The 19,678-nt window shown below is 37.7% G+C and overlaps 1 protein-coding gene across 1 annotated transcript in view; it reads right to left on the bottom strand.

The window, feature by feature from the left end:
* NDFIP2 (Nedd4 family interacting protein 2) overlaps positions 1 to 19,678 on the bottom strand; it is a 93,257-nt gene that overhangs the window by 32,285 nt on the left and 41,294 nt on the right. The window contains exon 2 of the mRNA XM_077158508.1: positions 13,838 to 14,003. Coding sequence (XP_077014623.1) covers positions 13,838 to 14,003 — 166 coding nt within the window. The remainder of the gene's footprint in view (positions 1 to 13,837; positions 14,004 to 19,678) is intronic.

The following is a 19,678-nucleotide window of genomic DNA, read 5'->3' as shown; positions in this document are numbered from 1 at the left end:
AAAGGAGAAAAACCATTTACTTTTATGATCAGGTACCAAAAAGATAACTCACAAGTTTCTGTTCTGGTCTACTGGAGCCATTTACTGAAACTTTAGAAGGAGAGATATAGTAGGTACGGGGGAGGTGGGGGGAGTAGGGGGCCGTGGGGGGAGGTAGGGGAGTGGAATGGGAGTAGTACACAGTTGTGGCAGTTTTAAAATTTAGCCTGCAAAATCTTTGAAACTTCTCATGATGCGATGAAACTAATTTCCCTCCTCTTAAATAAGAACTGTACTTAGCGACTCACTTCTAATAAACCAAAGGTAGCAGAAGAAAGGATATGTCATAACAGGTGATAAAGCTTCTATTTGGCTCCCTGTCAGTATGCTTGCTTTTGGAAACCGGCCACAATGCAGTGAGGAAGCTCAGGCCAGCAGATGGGGCACATACAGGTGTTCTGCTCACAGCCCCAATGAAGACTAAGCTGAAGCCAGCATCAACCACCAAACAAGCAAATAAGGAAGCCTTGGATGTGACTTCAGCCCTAGTCACAGTCAGAAGAAATCCATATGAGGTCCTAGGAGAGAAATGTGTAGTTGAATCCAGTCAACCCCCAGACCCATGAGGATCAATAATAATAAATAATTGCTATGTTACTCCATTAAGTTTGAGGTACTTTATACAGCAATAATTGCAACGTTAAACACAACAGAGGGATTGCTATTTCCCGCTTAAAATTAACATTATTCAGACAGAGATTTCAGGAAAACAACTCACTTACTAAGGTTATCATCAAATTGATATATTTTAAACCTCATGTAAAAGTTCAGAACACTGTATTCTGAATTTGTAAAATAATGAAATACATTTAGAAAGTAAAAATTTTAGCAATCACCAATATAACTGTCAAACCTTACATACAAAGATAAGTTAATATCAGTATAAAAATTGCGCACAAAATTGGGCAAAAACATGAGGAATAAATAAACCTTATATACAAATAAAAAAGCAAACATTTACTCATTTAATTAGTTCCATTAAATCAAGGAATAGATGATTTTCAGTAACTACACAAAAAGAGTAAATGTATGGGGTGGAATATTGGGTCTTTTAACACATTCTATATGGTCTAGATAAAATGTGGAAATGCAGAGACTTTCAGGAAGATGGCCAACTAGAGTAGCCAAAGATAGCCATGCCCCACAAAAAAGTTAGAGGACACACACGTGGGCACTGAGGCAGCAAGTCAGGATTGTGGTTGACCTGAGAGACCCTTCCGTACCACAAGCAGCAGATCTGGTTGCAGAGGCCGAGAAACTGAGAGGCAGAAAGCTGGAGCCTGGCATGGAGGTGCTGAGTCTGCAGGAGTGCATGGACTGGAACACAGGACTAAGAAGCAAGCCAACCCACGCTCCATGGGCATGCTACCCTCACCTGCACAGGCCAGTAACCAGCAACTCACCCATGCACCTGAAACCCGTCACCTGTTCCCATTCCCGGAGCTCCAGGTGCCCCCAACCCATCAGCCCCCAGTACACATACCTGCCCCACACCCCCATCCCAAGTGCAGCCCAATCCACCACTCCTGCACACCTCTCGAGCACTACCTCCCCCTCCCTATTCCATGCAGGTTGTTGTCAGCACGTAAAGGTTGTAGGCACTAACCTCCATGCCTGGGCCGCCCTTTCCCCCTGCTCATAGTATCACACAGGCTCATCCCACCCTCCTTGAGTTCAGCACACCTATTTACAACACTTTTATGCTCACACATACACATGCGCCCCCAATCATGTCATTCAGCTCTGGGAACCGCACTTTACAACAGTCCTAGAACTGCACATGAGCACAGCCCTCAGCCTTACTTCTCAGCTCTGAGAAAGTGCCGACCTGCTGTCACAACTCTACACATGTGCACAAGTGGCCCCATGCCTTAGACCAGCACATGCCAGGGTTATGTGTATGCACTCACACAGTTCCATCCTCCCTGGCTGGTGGGCACTCATGTTCACAAGCATCAGTGTAACATCCCCAACCTTATACCCACACCTGCCCTGAAACAAATCACTGTACTGAGTGCTGCAACTCGTGCCCTGCTCCCTGCTGTACAACCACCCCACAAACACAAGGCCTTAGACCACTGATATAAATCAACTTCCAAAGTAAGTCAATCAAGATATTTCATGCGATGAAGACAGCAGAAGATCATTAAGCATATCAAAATGCAAACAGATAGAGCCCTGCCTAATGACAAAATTAAAACACCAGAGAAGACACAGATATTGGAACAACTAATCAAAGATGGTCATTCAATTCTTAAGTGGGATAGCAAATGACATAAAGGAGATCAAGAAGACAGTAGAAGAGTACAAAGAGGAATATGAAAGAATAAATTGAAAAACAGCAGAAATTAGAGAGATTAATTCTGTTGAGCCCACAAAAAACATACTATAGGCACACAACACCAGATTTGAAGAGATAGAAGAAAGAATAAGTGATATTAGGACAGGATATTGACTTCAAAGACTCTAAACAGCAAATGGTAAAAAAGATGGGAGAAATTGAATGGGAACTCGGGGAAATGATAGACAGAGCAGAGCACACAAATGTAAGAATCACTGGTGTCCCAGAAGGAGAAGAGAGGAGTAAACGACTAGGAAGAGCAGTTGATGACATAATGGTGAAAACTTCCCTAACCTCAAAAAGGACATACATATACAAGTCAAAGAAGCCCAAAGAACTCCAAACACAATAAATTCAAATAGGCCTTCCCCAAGGCACATACCAATCAGTATGTCAAATGTTGAAGAGAAGCAGGAAATCCTGAAAGTGGCAAAGGAAAAACAATCTACTACATACAAGGGAAATGAAATAAGACTGAGTTCAGATTACTCAACTAATACCCTGGAGGCAAGAAGGCAGTGGTAAGATATTCAAGATCCAGAAAGAGAAAGATTTCCAGCCAAGAATTTTGTACCCAGCCAAACTGTCCTTCAAAATTGAGGGACAGATTAAAGTTTTCACAGCCAAAGAGGTCCTGAAAGAATTTGGCAACAAGAGACCAACCCTACAAGAAATACTAAAAGGAGTTCAAACAGCTAAATATAAGAACTAGCACCACAAAGTTCTCTAGAAGAAAATGTAGGGAAACATTTTCAAGACCTAGTAATAGGTCTTCCTAAACTTGACACCCAAACCACAAGCAACAAAAGAAAAAAATAGATAAATGGGAACTCCCCCAAATCAAATGCTTCTGCACCTCAAAAAGACTTTGTCAAAAAGGCGAAGAGGCAACCAACTCAATGGGAGAAAATACTCGGAAATCACATATCAGACAAAAGTTTGATGTACTGTATATACAAAGAAATCATACAACTCAATAACAAAAAAACAAACAATCCAATTACAAAATGGGCTAAAATATGAATAGGCATTTTTCCGAAGAGCAAATACAGATGGCTCAAAAGCACATCAAGAGATGCTCATTTTCACTGGCTATAAGGGAAATGCAGATCAAAACTACAATGAGATTATCACCTCACACCTGTAAGAATGGCTGCTATTAAACAAACAGGAAACTGTAAATGCTGGAGAGTATGTGGAGAAATTGGAACATTTATGCACTGCTGGTGGGAATGTATAATGGTGCAGCCACTACAGAAGACTCTTTGGCAGGTCTTTAGGAAACTAAACATCAAGTTGCCCTATGACCCAAGAATAGCACTACTTGGTATAAACCCAGAAGAGCCGAAAGCAATGACACAAACAGACATTTGCACACTGATGTTCATAGCAGCATTATTATGTTCAAACCATCAGCCCAACCATAGCAACAGCAGAGGTAAATAATGGGATGAGGGATAAGAGTTAACAGAAGGTTTAGATGTCCTATTTGGTGAGGGTGTGTTTATTGGTTTTCTGTCTCTTGGGAACAATGAAACTATCTGAAATTGAGAATGTTGATGGACTGTGTACTTTGGGCCCTCTACATGATGCCCAATGAATGCAGGTGACTGAAGGATGCACTGACGGAGAAGCAGATTGGTGAACGATGATGTATACTTACGAACAAAGGTTGTGCTGCTACAAAAAGGAACAATGTCATGAGGCATGCAACGATGTGAATGAACATGTAGGACATTCACTGAGACAAAATAAGCCAGAATAAAAAAACAACAATTGTATGGTCATCTTTAGAAAATGCTTATAAGAACTGATAAGCTTTTAGAGCAGACACATTAAGGTGGCAGTGGTGATAATTATTTCTGGATTTAGAGAGGCTGCTTTATATATGCAACCTGATATTCAGAGATAAGAACGAAGCTAAACAGGTTGGGGTTAAAGTAATACAGAACACAGGGGTAAGGAAGACAATGTCTACACTTTAGAACCACAAATACTCTTTGAGACCAATGGAAGAATGTTTTATTTGATCTGGAACTGATATTTTCTGTAGCGCATAATCTAATTCAACTTATCTGAATAGCTCATTTGAACAACTGAAATACAGGAAGCACAGAATAAGAGAGAGGTCCTTTAATCCTGTATAGAGTATTGTAATACCTGAAACATCCTAGATTACATTAAGCAAATAATCAAAAAGTTTTGGCGAAGTCCCCTGAGGGAGAGGAGAAAGAATATGGAACTATAAAACCTTATCATCAGGGAATTCCCTGATACTGTGTCAAACTTAAGGGATATCCAAATCAATAGGCCATGCCCTCGATCAGGAGGCTTATTCTTGTGAAGCTTATGTAGGTAGTGGAGAAGTAGACTACCTATAGGCATGTCTAAGAGTTACTTCTGGAGGACCTCTGTTGTTACTCAGATGTGGCCTCACTCTCTCCAAGCCCAAGTCTGCATGTGAAATCACTGCCGTCCCCTCTATGTAGGACATGACATCCTGGGGTGAAAAGTCTCTCCGGCAACGTGGGAGACAACTCGCAGGGATGAACCCAGCCCTGGCACCGTGGGATCACCAATGACATCCTGACCAAAAGGGGAAAAAGAAGTGTAATTAATAAAGGATCAGTGGCAAAGAGAGTTCAAATAGAGTCAAGAGGCTACTCTGTAGGTGGCTCTTATGCTAGCTTCAGGTAGACCTTGCTACCAATCACAACCCGCCAACCTCCAACCAGGACCATTCCAGTCAATCCTAAAGAACACCTAGGCCAATATATACGATCCCACAAGGGTTCTAGGCACTAGAGTAACTTTCCAGAAACCTACAACCTCCGGATGGGTCCCTGGTCCAGATAAATCCTGAAACTTAGCCCAGCCTCTCTAAAACATCAGATAGTTCCATCTTCCTACCCCATATTACTGATAGAACCTTCCAATAGCAAACATTTAGAAGTGCCATAGCCCAAGAAACCCCAAAGAGAGATATGGAAAGATCAAAGGTGATGGTAGAGCAAATGTACTAAGAAACGATGATCATGCATCTATGTGATGATGTTAAGAATTACTGATTGCATATGTAGAATGGTATGATTTCTAAATGTTGGGTTAATTTCTTTTTTTCCGTTAATTAATAAAAAAAAAGTCTTCAAAAAAAGGTGATGGTAGAATTATATATAGAACATAGGACTTATTAAATGCATATGAATGTTGAATCATTAAATTGATATCTCTTTTAGTCTCCAGTATTTTAGAGCACCTAGAAGTAAAAACCTGAAATTGTAACCCATGTCAAAGCCTGAAACATGTTCTACAACTAACTGTGGTGCTGTGCTTTGTAATTTATAGCTTTTTTGTATATATGTTATTTTTCACAAAAAAAAAGTCAATTGTGATGATAAAAATGAATTTAAGCCCTCTAGCCTTCTATATTCTGGAGCAGCTAGAAGAAGAAATATGAGAGGATTTATGGTAGCCCATGACAAACTCTGGGATTTGTCCTGTAACCACTTTTTGAAGAGTGCTTTGAAAACTACTGCTTTCTTATTACTTTATTTTGTATATCTGTTATAACAGACAATAACAAAAAGTTAAAAAAAAACAAAACAAAACTTGCATGCAAATATTCATAGCACTATTCAATAGGCAAAAGGTAGAAACATCCAGATGTTCTTCAACTGATGAATGGATAAATAAAATGTGGTATAAAATGAAATGCTAGTCCCTAAAAAGGAGTGAGAAGTACAGTAATATGGCTACCACATGGATGAAACTTGAAAACATTATGCTAAGTAAAAGAAGCCAGAAACAAAAGACAACATGTTGTATGATTCCATTTTTATGAAATACGCAGAATAGGAAAATTCACAGACAGGTTAGTGATTGTTGAGGCCTGAGGACAGAGGAAACAGGGTGACTGCTTAATGAGTAGAGCATTTTTGGGGGTGATAAAAATATTCTGAAACCACCTAGTGGTAATGATTACACAAAATTGTGAGTTTACTAGATGTTACAAATAGTTAATTTTATTTATGTGTATTTTACCACAATAAAGTGTTTCATGTTCATTGAAAAAAGAAAAAATGTGTACCTACAAATTGGTAATGGGGAAGCCGGCATGAGTTTGAGAGAAGTACAGGGCATTACTTATATAATAATAAACAGAAGGATAAAATATTCCAGAGTGAAGCATTTTTTTATGTTAAAATATTTTTAATAACTCACTGTAGAACAGATGTTTCTTAATGAATATAAAATATTTAGAGAAGTAAACAGCAATCTTTGAAATTTTTGAAATATTATCAAATGATTAACTTAGCATTGCTGGGAAAATATATGATGTAGCCAGAGAAAGAGAAAGGATAGTTATTTATACTAACCTGAAAGGATAAGATGAACAATGGCAAATATGAATCACAACTACCTAAGAATTAGCATCATGTATACAGGATAATATTAATGCACAAACTTTTACCTCCATTCACACAAACTCACCACATTCTCACTTATACACATAAATAACACCATATTTTTTACTTTAAGTAAATACACACATTTATATATGCATATATGTACATATATATGTATATGGAAGGGAGAGAGAGGGGGAAACAATTTCTCCCAAATGTTACACACTAATGTATCTGGAATAGATTCGTAATAAGCTATACTTTTATTTATTTATTATTTTATTAATTAAAAAAATTAACTAACACAACATTTAGAAATCATTCCATTCTACATATACAATCAGTAATTCTTAATATCACATAGATGAATATTCATCATTTCTTAGTACATTTGCATCGATTTAGAAAAAGAAATAGAAAGACAACAGAAAAAGAAATAAAACGATAATAGAAATTTTTTAAAAATTTTAAAAAATTAAAAATAAAAAAATAATAATAATAAAAAACTATACCTCAGATGCAGCTTCATTCAGTGTTTTAACGTAATTACATAACAATTAGATAGTATTGTGCTGTCCATTTCTGAGTTTTTCTATTCAATCTTGTTGCACAGTCTGTATCCCTTCAGCTCCAATTACCCACTATCTTACCCTATTTCTATCTCCTGATGGTCTCTGTTACCAATGACATATTCCAAGTTTATTCTCTAATGTTGGTTCACATCAGTGGGACCATACAGTATTTGTCCTTTAGTTTTTGACTAGTCTCACTCAGCATAATGTTCTCTAGGTCCATCCATGTTATTACACACTTCATAAGTTTATTCTGTCTTAAACCTGCATAATATTCCATCGTATGTATATACCACAGTTTGTTTAGCCACTCGTCTGTTGATGGACATTTTGGCTGTTTCCATCTCTTTGCAATTGTAAATAATGCTGCTATAAACATTGGTGTGCAAATGTCCGTTTCTGTCTTTGCCCTTAAGTCCTCTGAGTAGATACCTAGCAATGGTATTGCTGGGTCGTATGGCAATTCTACATTCAGCTTTTTGAGGAACTGCCAAACTGCCTTCCACAGGGGTTGCACCATTTGACATTCCCACCAACAGTGGATGAGTGTGCGTCTTTCTCCACATCCTCTCCAGCACTTGTCATTTTCTGTTTTGTTGATAATGGACATTCTGGTGGGTGTGAGATGATATCTCATTGTGGTTTTGATTTGCAGTTCTCTAATGGCCAGGGACATTCAGCATCTCTTCATGTGCCTTTTGTTCATTTGTATTTCCTCTTCTGAGAGGTGTCTATTCAAGTCTTTTTCCCATTTTGCAACTGGGTTAGCTGTCTTTTTGTTGTTGAGTTGAACAATCTCTTTATAAATTCTGGATACTAGAATCTGATATGTCATTTCCAAATACTGTCTCCCATTGTGTAGGCTGTCTTTCTACTTTCTTGATGAAGTTCTTTGATGCACAAAAGTGTTGAATTTTGAGGAGCTCCCATTTATTTATTTCTTTCTTCAGTGCTCTTGCTTTAGGTTTAAGGTCCATAAAACCGCTTCCAATTGTAAGATTCATAAGATATCTCCCTACATTTTCCTCTGTTTTATGGCCTTAGACCTAATGTTTAGATCTTTGATCCATTTTAAGTTAACTTTTGTATAGGGTGTAAGATACGGGTCCTCTTTCATTCTTTTGCACATGGATATCCAGTTCTCTAGGCACCATTTATTGAAGAGACTGTTCTGTCCCAGGTGAGTTGGCTTGACGGTCTTATCAAAGACCAAATGTCCATAGACGAGAGGATCTATATCTGAGCACTCTATTCGATTCCATTGGTCGATATATCTATCTTTATGCCAATACCATGCTGTTTTGACCACTGTGGCTTCATAATATGCCTTAAAGTCAGGCAGCGTGAGACCTCCAGCTTCGTTTTTTTTCCACAAGATACTTTTAGCAATTCGGGGCACCCTGCCCTTCCAGATAAATTTGCTTATTGGCTTTTCTATTTTTGAAACATAAGTTGTTGGGATTTTGATTGGTACTGCATTGAATCTGTAAATCAATTTAGGTAGAATTGACATCTTAACTATATTTAGTCTTCCAATCCATGAATACGGTATGCCCTTCCATCTATTTAGGTCTTCCGTGATGTCTTTTAACAGTTTTTTGTAGTTTTCTTTGTATAGGTCTTTTGTCTCTTTAGTTAAATTTATTCCTAAGTATTTTATTCTTTTAGTTGCAATTGTAAATGGAATTAGTTTCTTGATTTCCCCCTCAGCTTGTTCATTGCTAGTGTATAGAAACACTACAGATTTTTGAATGTTGATCTTGTAACCTACTACTTTGCTGTACTCATTTATTAGCTCTAGTAGTTTTGCTGTGGATTTTTCAGGGTTTTCAATGTATAGTATCATATCATCTGCAAACAGTGATAGTTTTACTTCTTCCTTTCCAATTTTGATGCCTTGTATTTCTTTTTCTGGTCTAATTGCTCTGGCTAGAACCTCCAACACGATGTTGAAGAATAGTGGTGATAATGGACATCCTTGTCTTGTTCTTGATCTTAGGGGGAAAGTTTTCAATTTTTCCCCATTGAGGATGATATTAGCTGTGGGTTTTTCATATATTCCCTCTATCATTTTAAGGAGGTTCCCTTGTATTCCTATCCTTTGAAGTGTTTTCAACAGGAAAGGATGTTGAATCTTGTCAAATGCCTTCTCTGCATCAATTGAGATGATCATGTGATTTTTCTGCTTTGATTTGTTGATATGGTGTATTACATCAATTGATTTTCTTATGTTGAACCATCCTTGCATACCTGGGATGAATCCTACTTGGTCATGATGTATAATTCTTTTAATGTGTTGCTGGATTCGATTTGCTAGAATTTTGTTGAGGATTTTTGCATCTATATTCATTAGAGAGATTGGTCTGTAGTTTTCTTTTTTTTTAATATCTTTGCCTGGTTTTGGTATGAGGGTGATGTTGGCTTCATAGAATGAATTAGGTAGCTTTCCCTCCACTTTGATTTTTTTGAAGAGTTTGAGCAGAGTTGGTACTAATTCTTTCTGGAATGTTTGGTAGAATTCACATGTGAAGCTGTGTGGTCCTGGACTTTTCTTTTTGGGAAGCTTTTGAATGACTGATTCAATTTCTTTACTTGTGATTGGTTTGTTGAGGTTGTCTATTTCTTCTTGAGTCAAAGCTGGTTGTTCATGCCTTTCTCGGAACTTGTCCATTTCATCTACATTGTTGTATTTATTAGCATAAAGTTGTTCATAGTATCCTGTTATTACCTCCTTTATTCCTGTGAGGTCAGTGGTTATGTCTCCTCTTCCATTTCTGATCTTATTTATTTGCATCCTCTCTCTTCTTCTTTTTGTCAATCTTGCTAAAGGCCCATCAATCTTGTTGATTTTCTCATAGAACCAACTTCTGGTCTTATTGATTTTCTCTATTGTTTTCATGTTCTCAATTTCATTTATTTCTGCTCTAATCTTTGTTATTTCTTTCCTTTTGCTTGCTTTGGGGTTAGTTTGCTGTTCTTTCTCCAGTTCTTCCAAGTGGACAGTGAATTCCCGAATTTTACCCTTTCTTCTTTTTTGATATAGGCATTTAGGGCAATTAGCACTGCCTTTGCTGCGTCCCATAGGTTTTGATATGTTGTGTTTTCATTTTTATCCGCCTCGAGATATTTACTAATTTCTCTTGTAATTTCTTCCTTGACCCACTGGATGTTTAAAAGTGTGTTGTTGAGCCTCCACGTATTTGTGAATTTTCTGGCACTCTGCCTATTATTGATTTCCAACTTCATTCCTTTATGATCTGAGAAAGTGTTGTGTATGGTTTCAATCTTTTTTAATTTGTTGAGACTTGCTTTGTGACCCAGCATACTGTCTATCTTTGAGAATGATCCATGAGCACTTGAGAAAAAGGTGTATCCTGCTGTTGTGGGATGTAATGGCCTATAAATGTCTGTTAAGTCTAGCTCATTTATTGTAATATTCAAATTCTCTGTTTCTTTATTGATCCTCTGTCTAGATGTTCTGTCCATTGATGAGAGTGGCGAATTTAAGTCTCTAACTATTATGGTAGATGTGTCTATTTCCCTTTTCAGTATTTGCAGTGTATTCCTCACGTATTTTGGGGCATTCTGGTTCGGTGCGTAAATATTTATGATTGTTATGTCTTCTTGTTTAATTGTTCATTTTATTAGTAGATAGTATCCTTCTTTGTCTCTTTTAACTGTTTTACATTTGAAGCCTAATTTGTTGGATATTAGTATAGCCACTCCTGCTCTTTTCTGGTTGTTATTTGCATGATATATCTTTTCCCAACCTTTCACTTTCAACCTATGTTTATCTTTGGGACTAAGATGTGTTTCCCGTAGACAGCATATAGAAGGATCCTGTTTTTTAATCCATTCTGCCAGTCTATGTCTTTTGATTGGGGAATTCAGTCCATTAACATTTAGTGTTATTACTGTTTGGGTAATACTTTCCTCTACCATTTTGCCTTTTGTATTATATATATCATATCTAATTTTCCTTCTTTCTACACTCTTCTCCATACCTCTCTCTTCTGTCTTTGTATCTGATTCTAGTGCTTCCTTTAGTATTTCTTACAGAGCTGGTCTCTTGGTCACAAATTCTCTCAGTGACTTTTTGTCTGAAAATGTTTTAATTTCTCCCTCATTTTTGAAAGACAATTTTGCTAGGTATAGAATTCTTGGTTGGCAGTTTTTCTCTCTTAGTAATTTAAATATATCATCCCACTGTCTTCTTGCCTCCATGGTTTCTGCTAAGAAATCTACACATAGTCTTATTTGGTTTCCCTTGTATGTGATGGACTGCTTTTCTCTTGCTGCTTTCAAGATCCTCTCTTTCTCTTTGACCTCTGACATTCTGACTAGTAAGTGTCTTGGAGAACGTCTATTTGGATCTATTCTCTTTGGTGTGCGCTGCACTTCTTGGATCTGTAATTTTAGGTCTTTCATAAGAGTTGGGAAATTTTCAGTGAAAATTTCTTCCATTAGTTTTTCTCCTCCTTTTCCCTTCTCTTCTCCTTCTGGGACACCCACAACACGTATATTTGTGCACTTCATATTATCATTCAATTCCCTGAGCCCCTGCTCAAATTTTTCCATTCTTTTCCCTATAGTTTCTGTTTCCTTTTGGATTTCAGATGTTCCATCCTCCAGTTCACTAATTCTAACCTCTGTCTCTTGAAATCTACCATTGTAGGTTTCCATTGTTTTCATCTCTTCTACTGTATCTTTCATTCTCATAAGTTCTGTGATTTGTTTTTTCAGACTTTCCATTTCTTCTTTTTGTTCATCCCTTGCCTTCTTCATGTCATCCCTCAATTTATTGATTTGGTTTTTGAAGAGGTTTTCCATTTTTGTTCTTATATTCAGAATTAGTTGTCTCAGCTCCTGTATCTCATTTGAACTATTGGTTTGTTCCTTTGGGCCATATCTTCAATTTTCCTGGTGTGATTTGTTACTTTTTGCTGGCGTCTGGACATTTAATCAGATTTCCCTGAGTGTGAGACCCAGCAGGTTGAAAGACTTTCCCGTGAAGTCTCTGGGCTCTGTTTTTCTTATCCTACCCAGTATGTGGCACTTGTGTGTCTGTGGATCCCACCAGCAAAAGATGTTGTGGCTCCTTTAACTTTGAAAGGCTCTCCCTGCTGGGGGCATGGTGGAGACAGAGGAAAGGTTGTAGGCTGGTTTTAATGGCTTCAAATTGCGAAGTCCTGGGATCTGAATTCCCTGAAAGAGGGACTCCACCTGAGTTACGTTTCACCCCTCCCGTGGGGAAGGTTCATGTGGTAGAACTCCCTGAAACCAGCTTGTTTCTGTGTTTGGGGCAGTGGCACCTTGTGTAATCCCGGCGCTGAGCCCAGACGCAACCGAGCCTCCGTAGAAACAGCCACAGAAGGCTCTGTTTCGCCCCCTTTCCTCTTTTTCAGTTAGCCCAATAGGCGACTTCCGCCTTGATCAGTTTCGCCTGAGCTGGGGGTCTACTTCTAGTAGTCAGAATTTGTCCATTAACGCCACTATTGGTGTTTGGTTGGGCTCAGTCCCCGCTACTGTTTGGAGACTCTTTCCTTTCCCTCCGGGTAGCCGCCTGTGGGGGAGGGGCGCCAGCTGTGGTTTGGAAACTCGCCAATCCGAGACTCGTAGCCGGACCGGGAAGCCGCCTGTGGGGGAGGGGCACCAGTCGCCGGCCTCCACGGCCTGGGAAACTCACCAATCCCAGACTTGTAGCCAGTCAGGGAAGCCACCCGCGGGGGAGGCGTGTCAGCCGCCAGCTGCCGCTGCTTGGGAAACTCGCCTCTCCGAGACTCCCAGCCCGTCCGGGAAGGAGGGAGGGAGGGGCGCCAGCCACCAGCCGCCGCGGCCCGGGGAAGCGCGTGCCACTCGGGGAACTCACCGCAGCGGATTCTCGCAGCCAGACCAACCAATCCAGACTGGGGTGCACTGTGTGTCCGGTCCCTGCCGTGGCCCCGGGAGCTGTTCTGCACTGTTTCCGGTTCAATAAGCTATACTTTTAAATTAATTTTTAAAAAAATGCAACAATATGGGATAAGTAATATATAAAGTTAATATTTTACAAACTATCCTTGGAAAAGGAATTTTTTTTTTAAATCTTAAATCCAAAAAAGCCCATAAACAGACTTGATAATTATATAAAAGCATACTGGTAAAAAACTGAACTATTAAAAACATTACCACTCTTTCAGTCTTCAGTATCTTGGAGCAGCTAAAAGGAAAAACCTGAAATTGTACATCTATAATCCATACCTAACTTTGAAATCTTCTCTATAAGTACTTGTTAAAATGTACTTTGAAATTTATTGGTTTTTTGAATATATGTTATATTTCACAATAAAAAAAATTTTTTTAAAAAGAAGAAAGCAGAAAGCCTTGATAAAATGCAAACTAGATAATCAAGACTAGCACAAAAAGTCAAAGATAATGGTTAATAGTAAAAAATTAAAAAAACTTTACTACTTGTTTCCTAGTGAAATAAAAAAAAATACCTGAAGTTGTAGGTACTTCCACAGTAATACTACTATACGGTGGAGGAGAAGAGTCCGTTTCAAGGCCTGGTGCTGAAGGAGTTGTCTGTACAACCCGTGGTGCTGGGTTTGAGGTTGATGGCTGCTCTATAGCAGATGATTCTGAATTATCCTCTTCATTATGAAGCTACAAGAAAAAAGGAAAAATAAAACATTAATGTGCAGTGCATTCTCATTATTCACAGAAATTGTGTTCTATAAAGTCACCGTGACCAATTAGTGAATACTGAACCATCATTCCTAGGGGAAATAGAGAATTAGGTTCCTGCCAGCCTCTGCTCACAACAGTTTTGTCAACCAATCAATACATAACCTCATTTTTATTTTACTTTTTTTTTATTGTATAATATAACATATATACAAAGCAAAGAGAGAAAAAAGCAGTAATTTTCAAAGCACTCTTAAACAAATAGAGGACAGTTCTCAGAGTTTGTGTCATGGGCTACCGTACCATCATCTCAGATTTTTCCTTCTACCTGCTACAGAACATTAGAGGCTAGAAGGAATATTTTTTTTATCATCACAATCGATTTTTTGGTGTGAAAAAAAGCAATAAATTTCAAAGCACAGCACAATAATTAGTTGTAGAACAGATTTCAGAGTTTGGGATGAGTTATAATTATACAATTTTAGGTTTTTACTTCTAGCTGCTCTAAGATACTAGATACTAAAAGAAATATCAATATACTCATTCAAAAATCATACTCATTTGTTAAACCCTACCTTCTCTGTAATACTCCACCACCACTTTTAATCTTTCTATCCCACTCTTTAGGGGTATTTGGGCTATGCCCATTCTAACTTTTTCATGTTGGAAGAGGTTGTCAGTAATATGGGGTAGGGAGATGGAACTAGCTAATGTTCTGGAGAAGCTGGGCCCTCTAGGTTTCAGGATTTATCTGGTCCAGGGACCCATCTGGAGGTTGTAGGTTTCTGGAAAGTTGATTTACTGCATGGAACCTTTGCAGAATCTTATATATTGCTGTAGAGGTTCTTTAGGATTGGCTGGAATGGTGTTGGCTGCAGTTTGGCAAGTTTTGATAGGCAGCAATATCTAACTGAAGCTTGTGTAAGAATGACATCCAGAGTAGCCTCTCGACTCTATTTGAACTCTCTCAGCCACAGATACCTTATTTGCTACACTTCTTTTCCCCCTTTTGGTCAGGATGGCATTGTTGATTCCACAGTGCTAGGACCAGACCTTTCCCTGGGAGTCATCCCCCATGCTACCAGGGAAACTTTCACCCCTGGGTGTCATGCTCCATGTAGTGGGGAGGCCAATGATTTCACTTGCAGAGTTGGGCTTACACAACTTGAGCCACATATGAACAACAAAAGAGGTATTCCAAAAGTAATTCTTAGGAATACCCACAGGTATGCTAAGCTTCTCTGCTACCTACATAAGCTTCACAAGAGTAAGCCACAAGATCAGGGGCTTGGCCTATTGATTTGGGTGTCCCTAATGTTTGTGTTGCTATAAGTCTCAGAGGATTCCCTGATGGTATAGTTTATAGTTCCATATTTTTCCTCCCATCCCTCAAGGGACTTTGCCAACACTTTTTTATTATCCGCTTAATAAATTCTAAAATGTATCTAGGCATTACATTAAGCTACATAGGATTAAAGGCCCTCATTCTTTTTCTGTGGGTTCCCTGTATTTGGACTGTTTAAATGATCTATCCACACAGGTTGAGTTAGATTACGAGTTACAGAAAATTTAGGTTCTGGACAAAATAAACCATTCTTCTTCCTTTGGTCTCAAAGAGTAGGTGAGGTTCTAAAATATAGATAATGTCTTCCTTACCCCTGTGTTCTAAATGACCTTAATCCAGACCTGACTGGCTTCATTTTTATCTCTAAATACCGGGTTATATATGTAAAACAGTCTCTCAAAATCCAGACATAATTATTAACACTGCAGACTAAATGTGACTGCTATAAGAGCTTACAATCTTGGCCCCTGTTTTCTTACAAGCATTTTCTAAAGGAGACCATACAATAACTGTTCTTTTGTTTCTGGCTTATTTTACCTCACCCAACTTTCCACAGGTTCATTCACAATGTTGCATGCCTCACAACTTCATTCCTTTTTGTAGGAGCACAATATTCAATCATACATATATATCATTGTTCATCAATCTACTTCTCAATGCATCCTTCAGCCACCTGATAAAAATGCATTTATCAGGCATTAAGTATAATGCCCAAATTTTACAATCCATCAACACCCTCAATTTCAGACAATTTCATTATATAAACCTATTTTATATCTGTTTCTGCGTAAAGAACACCTTACTTAATACATATCATTGATTCATCAGCATGGAACTCACAGCTAACAGCACTACAGCTCATGTCTCAACAAAGCTTATGTCTAACACATCTATTTTCTCCATAAGGCACATCACAGCCTTTTTGCACTCATGAACATTAAATATCACACTTCATCACCATGACTACTGGCCACTTGAAACAGCAAAATCATCAACAAGAAAACAAAACCACAGCACTAACTAGAATGCAAAAAGGATACTTGTTTATAATGTGAGAGCTGAAAAGAGCACTGTTGCCTTGTTTGACCTCAGCTGGGAACATATAAATGAGATAATCCAAATTTTTTGCCATTCCTTGCATGTCCCAAATGAGTGCAAAAGTGCTGCAAGTACTGGTGTTGGGGTTACAAATACATTTTAGCTAGTAGACAAATATGTAAATATGGAGTCTATGAATAGATTTTTATGGCTTTAGTATAGTGACCAGGGCGATGATAATACTGAACTACTATTTTTCATCCTGCAGGAAAAAAAGATGGCTTGAAGAATGTTTTCATAGTACCTGATAATATGTCCTCACAGACTACTGAGTGTGTTATGATAACAAACCTGCAAGCATTATGATTAACTCTAGTAGGAAGCTGTACCTTCCATAATGTTTCCTATTGTATAGCCATTCATTTCATCTTTAAGGTTAAAAATATATATCCATTAATATACTAACTGAAAGTTTTGTTGAGACCTCAAATGTTTTCTAAAAGTACCACACTACATATATGCAGATGTGCTTTAAATTGCTCTTCGGCAACTAGTGCCCTGTACCAGAGCTTAGTGATTAAGCCATTAGCATGGGTTTTTTTTTTTTTTTTTTTCATTTAATTTGGGCATAGGGGTAGTAGCTACAGAGAGAAAACTACAAGAATTTGACACAGAAAAAAAAAACATTTTTAAACTTGTGTGTGTACATATATATAAATATCTGTTATATTTTGTGTAGTATCATATTTGGACTATATTTAGTATCAGAGAGCAGAACTGAGAATAAGAATTAGTAGTTGTAAGAAGAGAAATGTCAGTTCAATAAAAGAACTTTTTATACCCAAAGCACTAGATTTTCTGTAAGGCAACAAATACTTTCAGGAAAAGTTTAGGTGATTATCTGGCAAAGCTGGTACATATATAGGGGTCGTCATATACCTGTTTTTTTTTTCCAGGACAATCTCCCTTAACAACTGTTCTTTGAGGATTGTACCCTGTTTAGCACTTTTCCTACTCTTTTCATTCTCAAAATTGTCCGAATTTGAAAGATAAAGTATATATATGGTCAACCAACATATAATGGAATTCCTGTCCTTAGTAGGATATTAAAGTAGATGGCAACAGTGTCATCTAACTCTAAAATAGTAAGACCCTAATAAAAAAAGTTTTTATCATTCTATGTCACTTTCACACCTGATTTAAAGAAGAAAACAGATTAGAGTATAAGAAAATAAATTAGAAGAGTCAAAGTACTCATTTAAATCATCCAAGAAGAAAGTGAAGATACCCTATCTATGCTCCTAGAGATTAGTTAATAGCAGGTACTAAGAGATCTCCGCAGAAGAGCCAGTATTCTAAGTCAAGAGCTTAGAAGACAGGTTCTCCACAAAATACTGCTGCTTAGTCAATGGAGCTAAATTTTCTACCAATAAAATTGAATACAAAAGTCTTCACACACTTACACAGAAATTAGCAGAATTTACTTAGTTTTAAGTTTTCAAATATTTTTCCACTAACTTTCGCTATCTCTGGACATATTTTGCTAGTGGGAGCTAGCATATAACAGAGCAAAAATATGAACAATTTATAAACAAATGCAATAGCAACAAATTAACATTAATGGAAAAAAACGGCGAGGTAATAAATTATGCCTAGTTTTCAGCTTCTTGTTTGGTATACTTGGTTGTGGTTTTATATCTTAACATTACACAGGCATATTTTTGCTACTCAAAATGTTTCTTGGAAGTATGACAGAATATATCAATTATTTCATGGTGTTCCACAAAATGCACCAAGAGGTCCAGATACTCCATCACCTGAATAAGCTGCAAAAGCTATTTAAAACTGTGTCAGATATTTTTATCAAGACAACTAAGTTGTACTCATTTATTCACTATAGCTTTACTGTAAGTTTTTCAGTATTTTCAACATACAGTATCATGTCATCTGCAAACTGAGAATTTTACTTCTTCCTTTCCAATTTGGATGCCTTTTATTTCTTTTTTTTTGTCTGATTGCTTTGGCTAGAACTACCATCACAATGCTGATAACAAAGGTGACAGCGGGCATCCTTGTCTTGTTCCTGATCTTAGACGGAAAGTTTTCAGTTTCTCCCCATTGAGGATGAGGTCAATTGTGGTTTTTCATATTTCTCTTTTCATGTAAGGAAGTTCCCTTCTATTCCTTCTATAGGTTTTTAATATTAAAAAAAAAAAAAAAAAAACCAAGGATTTTATTTTTGTTTATTGTTTGTAGTTTCAGTCTCTAAGACCACGTGTTTACAAGAATGGGGGTGGGGTAGTGTCATGGTTAGGGACAGGTGTCAACTTGGCCAAGTTGTGGTACCTGTTTATCTGATTGGGCAAGCGCTGGCCTGTCTGTTGCAATGAGGACATTTCATAGGATTGGGTCATGAACACGTCAGCTACATCCACAGCTGATTCCATTTGTAATCAGCCAAAGGGGAGTGTCTTCTGCAATTAGTGATGCTAAATGCAATCATGGGAAGCCTTTTAAGGAGGACTCAGAGGAGACAGGTTCCATTCCTGCTTTGGCTGGTGAGCCTCTCCTGTGGAGTTCATCCAGGCCATCCATCGGAGTCATCGGCTTCGCAGCCTGCCCTGTGGATTTTGGACTCTGCGTTCCTACGGTCACATGAGACACTTTTATAAATTTTATATTTGCAACTGTTCCCTGTTGATTCAGTTTCTCTAGAGAACCCTAACTAATACAGGTAGAATGATTGTTAGTAGGAATATAAATTCAACCAAGCACACTGAAAAGCAATCTGCCAATTCCTAGTAAGGTTGACAGTATACATGACACAGCAATACTATTTCTAGGTGTCAAAAATTCTCAAACTTTGGCGCAGAGAGACATGTACAAGAACGCTCATGGCATCAGTATTTGTAATTGTAGGAACCTGAAAACAACTGTCTGGCTAATCAGCAATAAACAAACTATGGTTTATTAATCCACAATTTATAAGAGAATGCAACATTTAAAATTGGTGAACTAGATGTATAATTCATAGGTAAATCTTTAAAACATGATAAATGAATAAAGTTAATTGAAAAGGCAAATGAAATCTTAAATACTGTAAGAAATATATTTTATATATTGCATGTAAACATATACATATAGTACAAGTAAAGCACAAAAACAGGCATAGAATATTATCCACCAACTTCAAGATGGTAGAGGAGCGAAGATGGGCAAGGCATGGATTTTGAGGCTTTATTTTTTTTTTTTTTAAGAAAAAATCTTAAAG

Source organism: Tamandua tetradactyla, chromosome 4 (assembly GCF_023851605.1).
Source record: "Tamandua tetradactyla isolate mTamTet1 chromosome 4, mTamTet1.pri, whole genome shotgun sequence".
Classification (NCBI taxonomy): Eukaryota; Metazoa; Chordata; class Mammalia; order Pilosa; family Myrmecophagidae; genus Tamandua; species Tamandua tetradactyla.
Note: the sequence above shows the minus strand (reverse complement) of the source record. Positions and strands in the feature narration are given on the sequence as shown.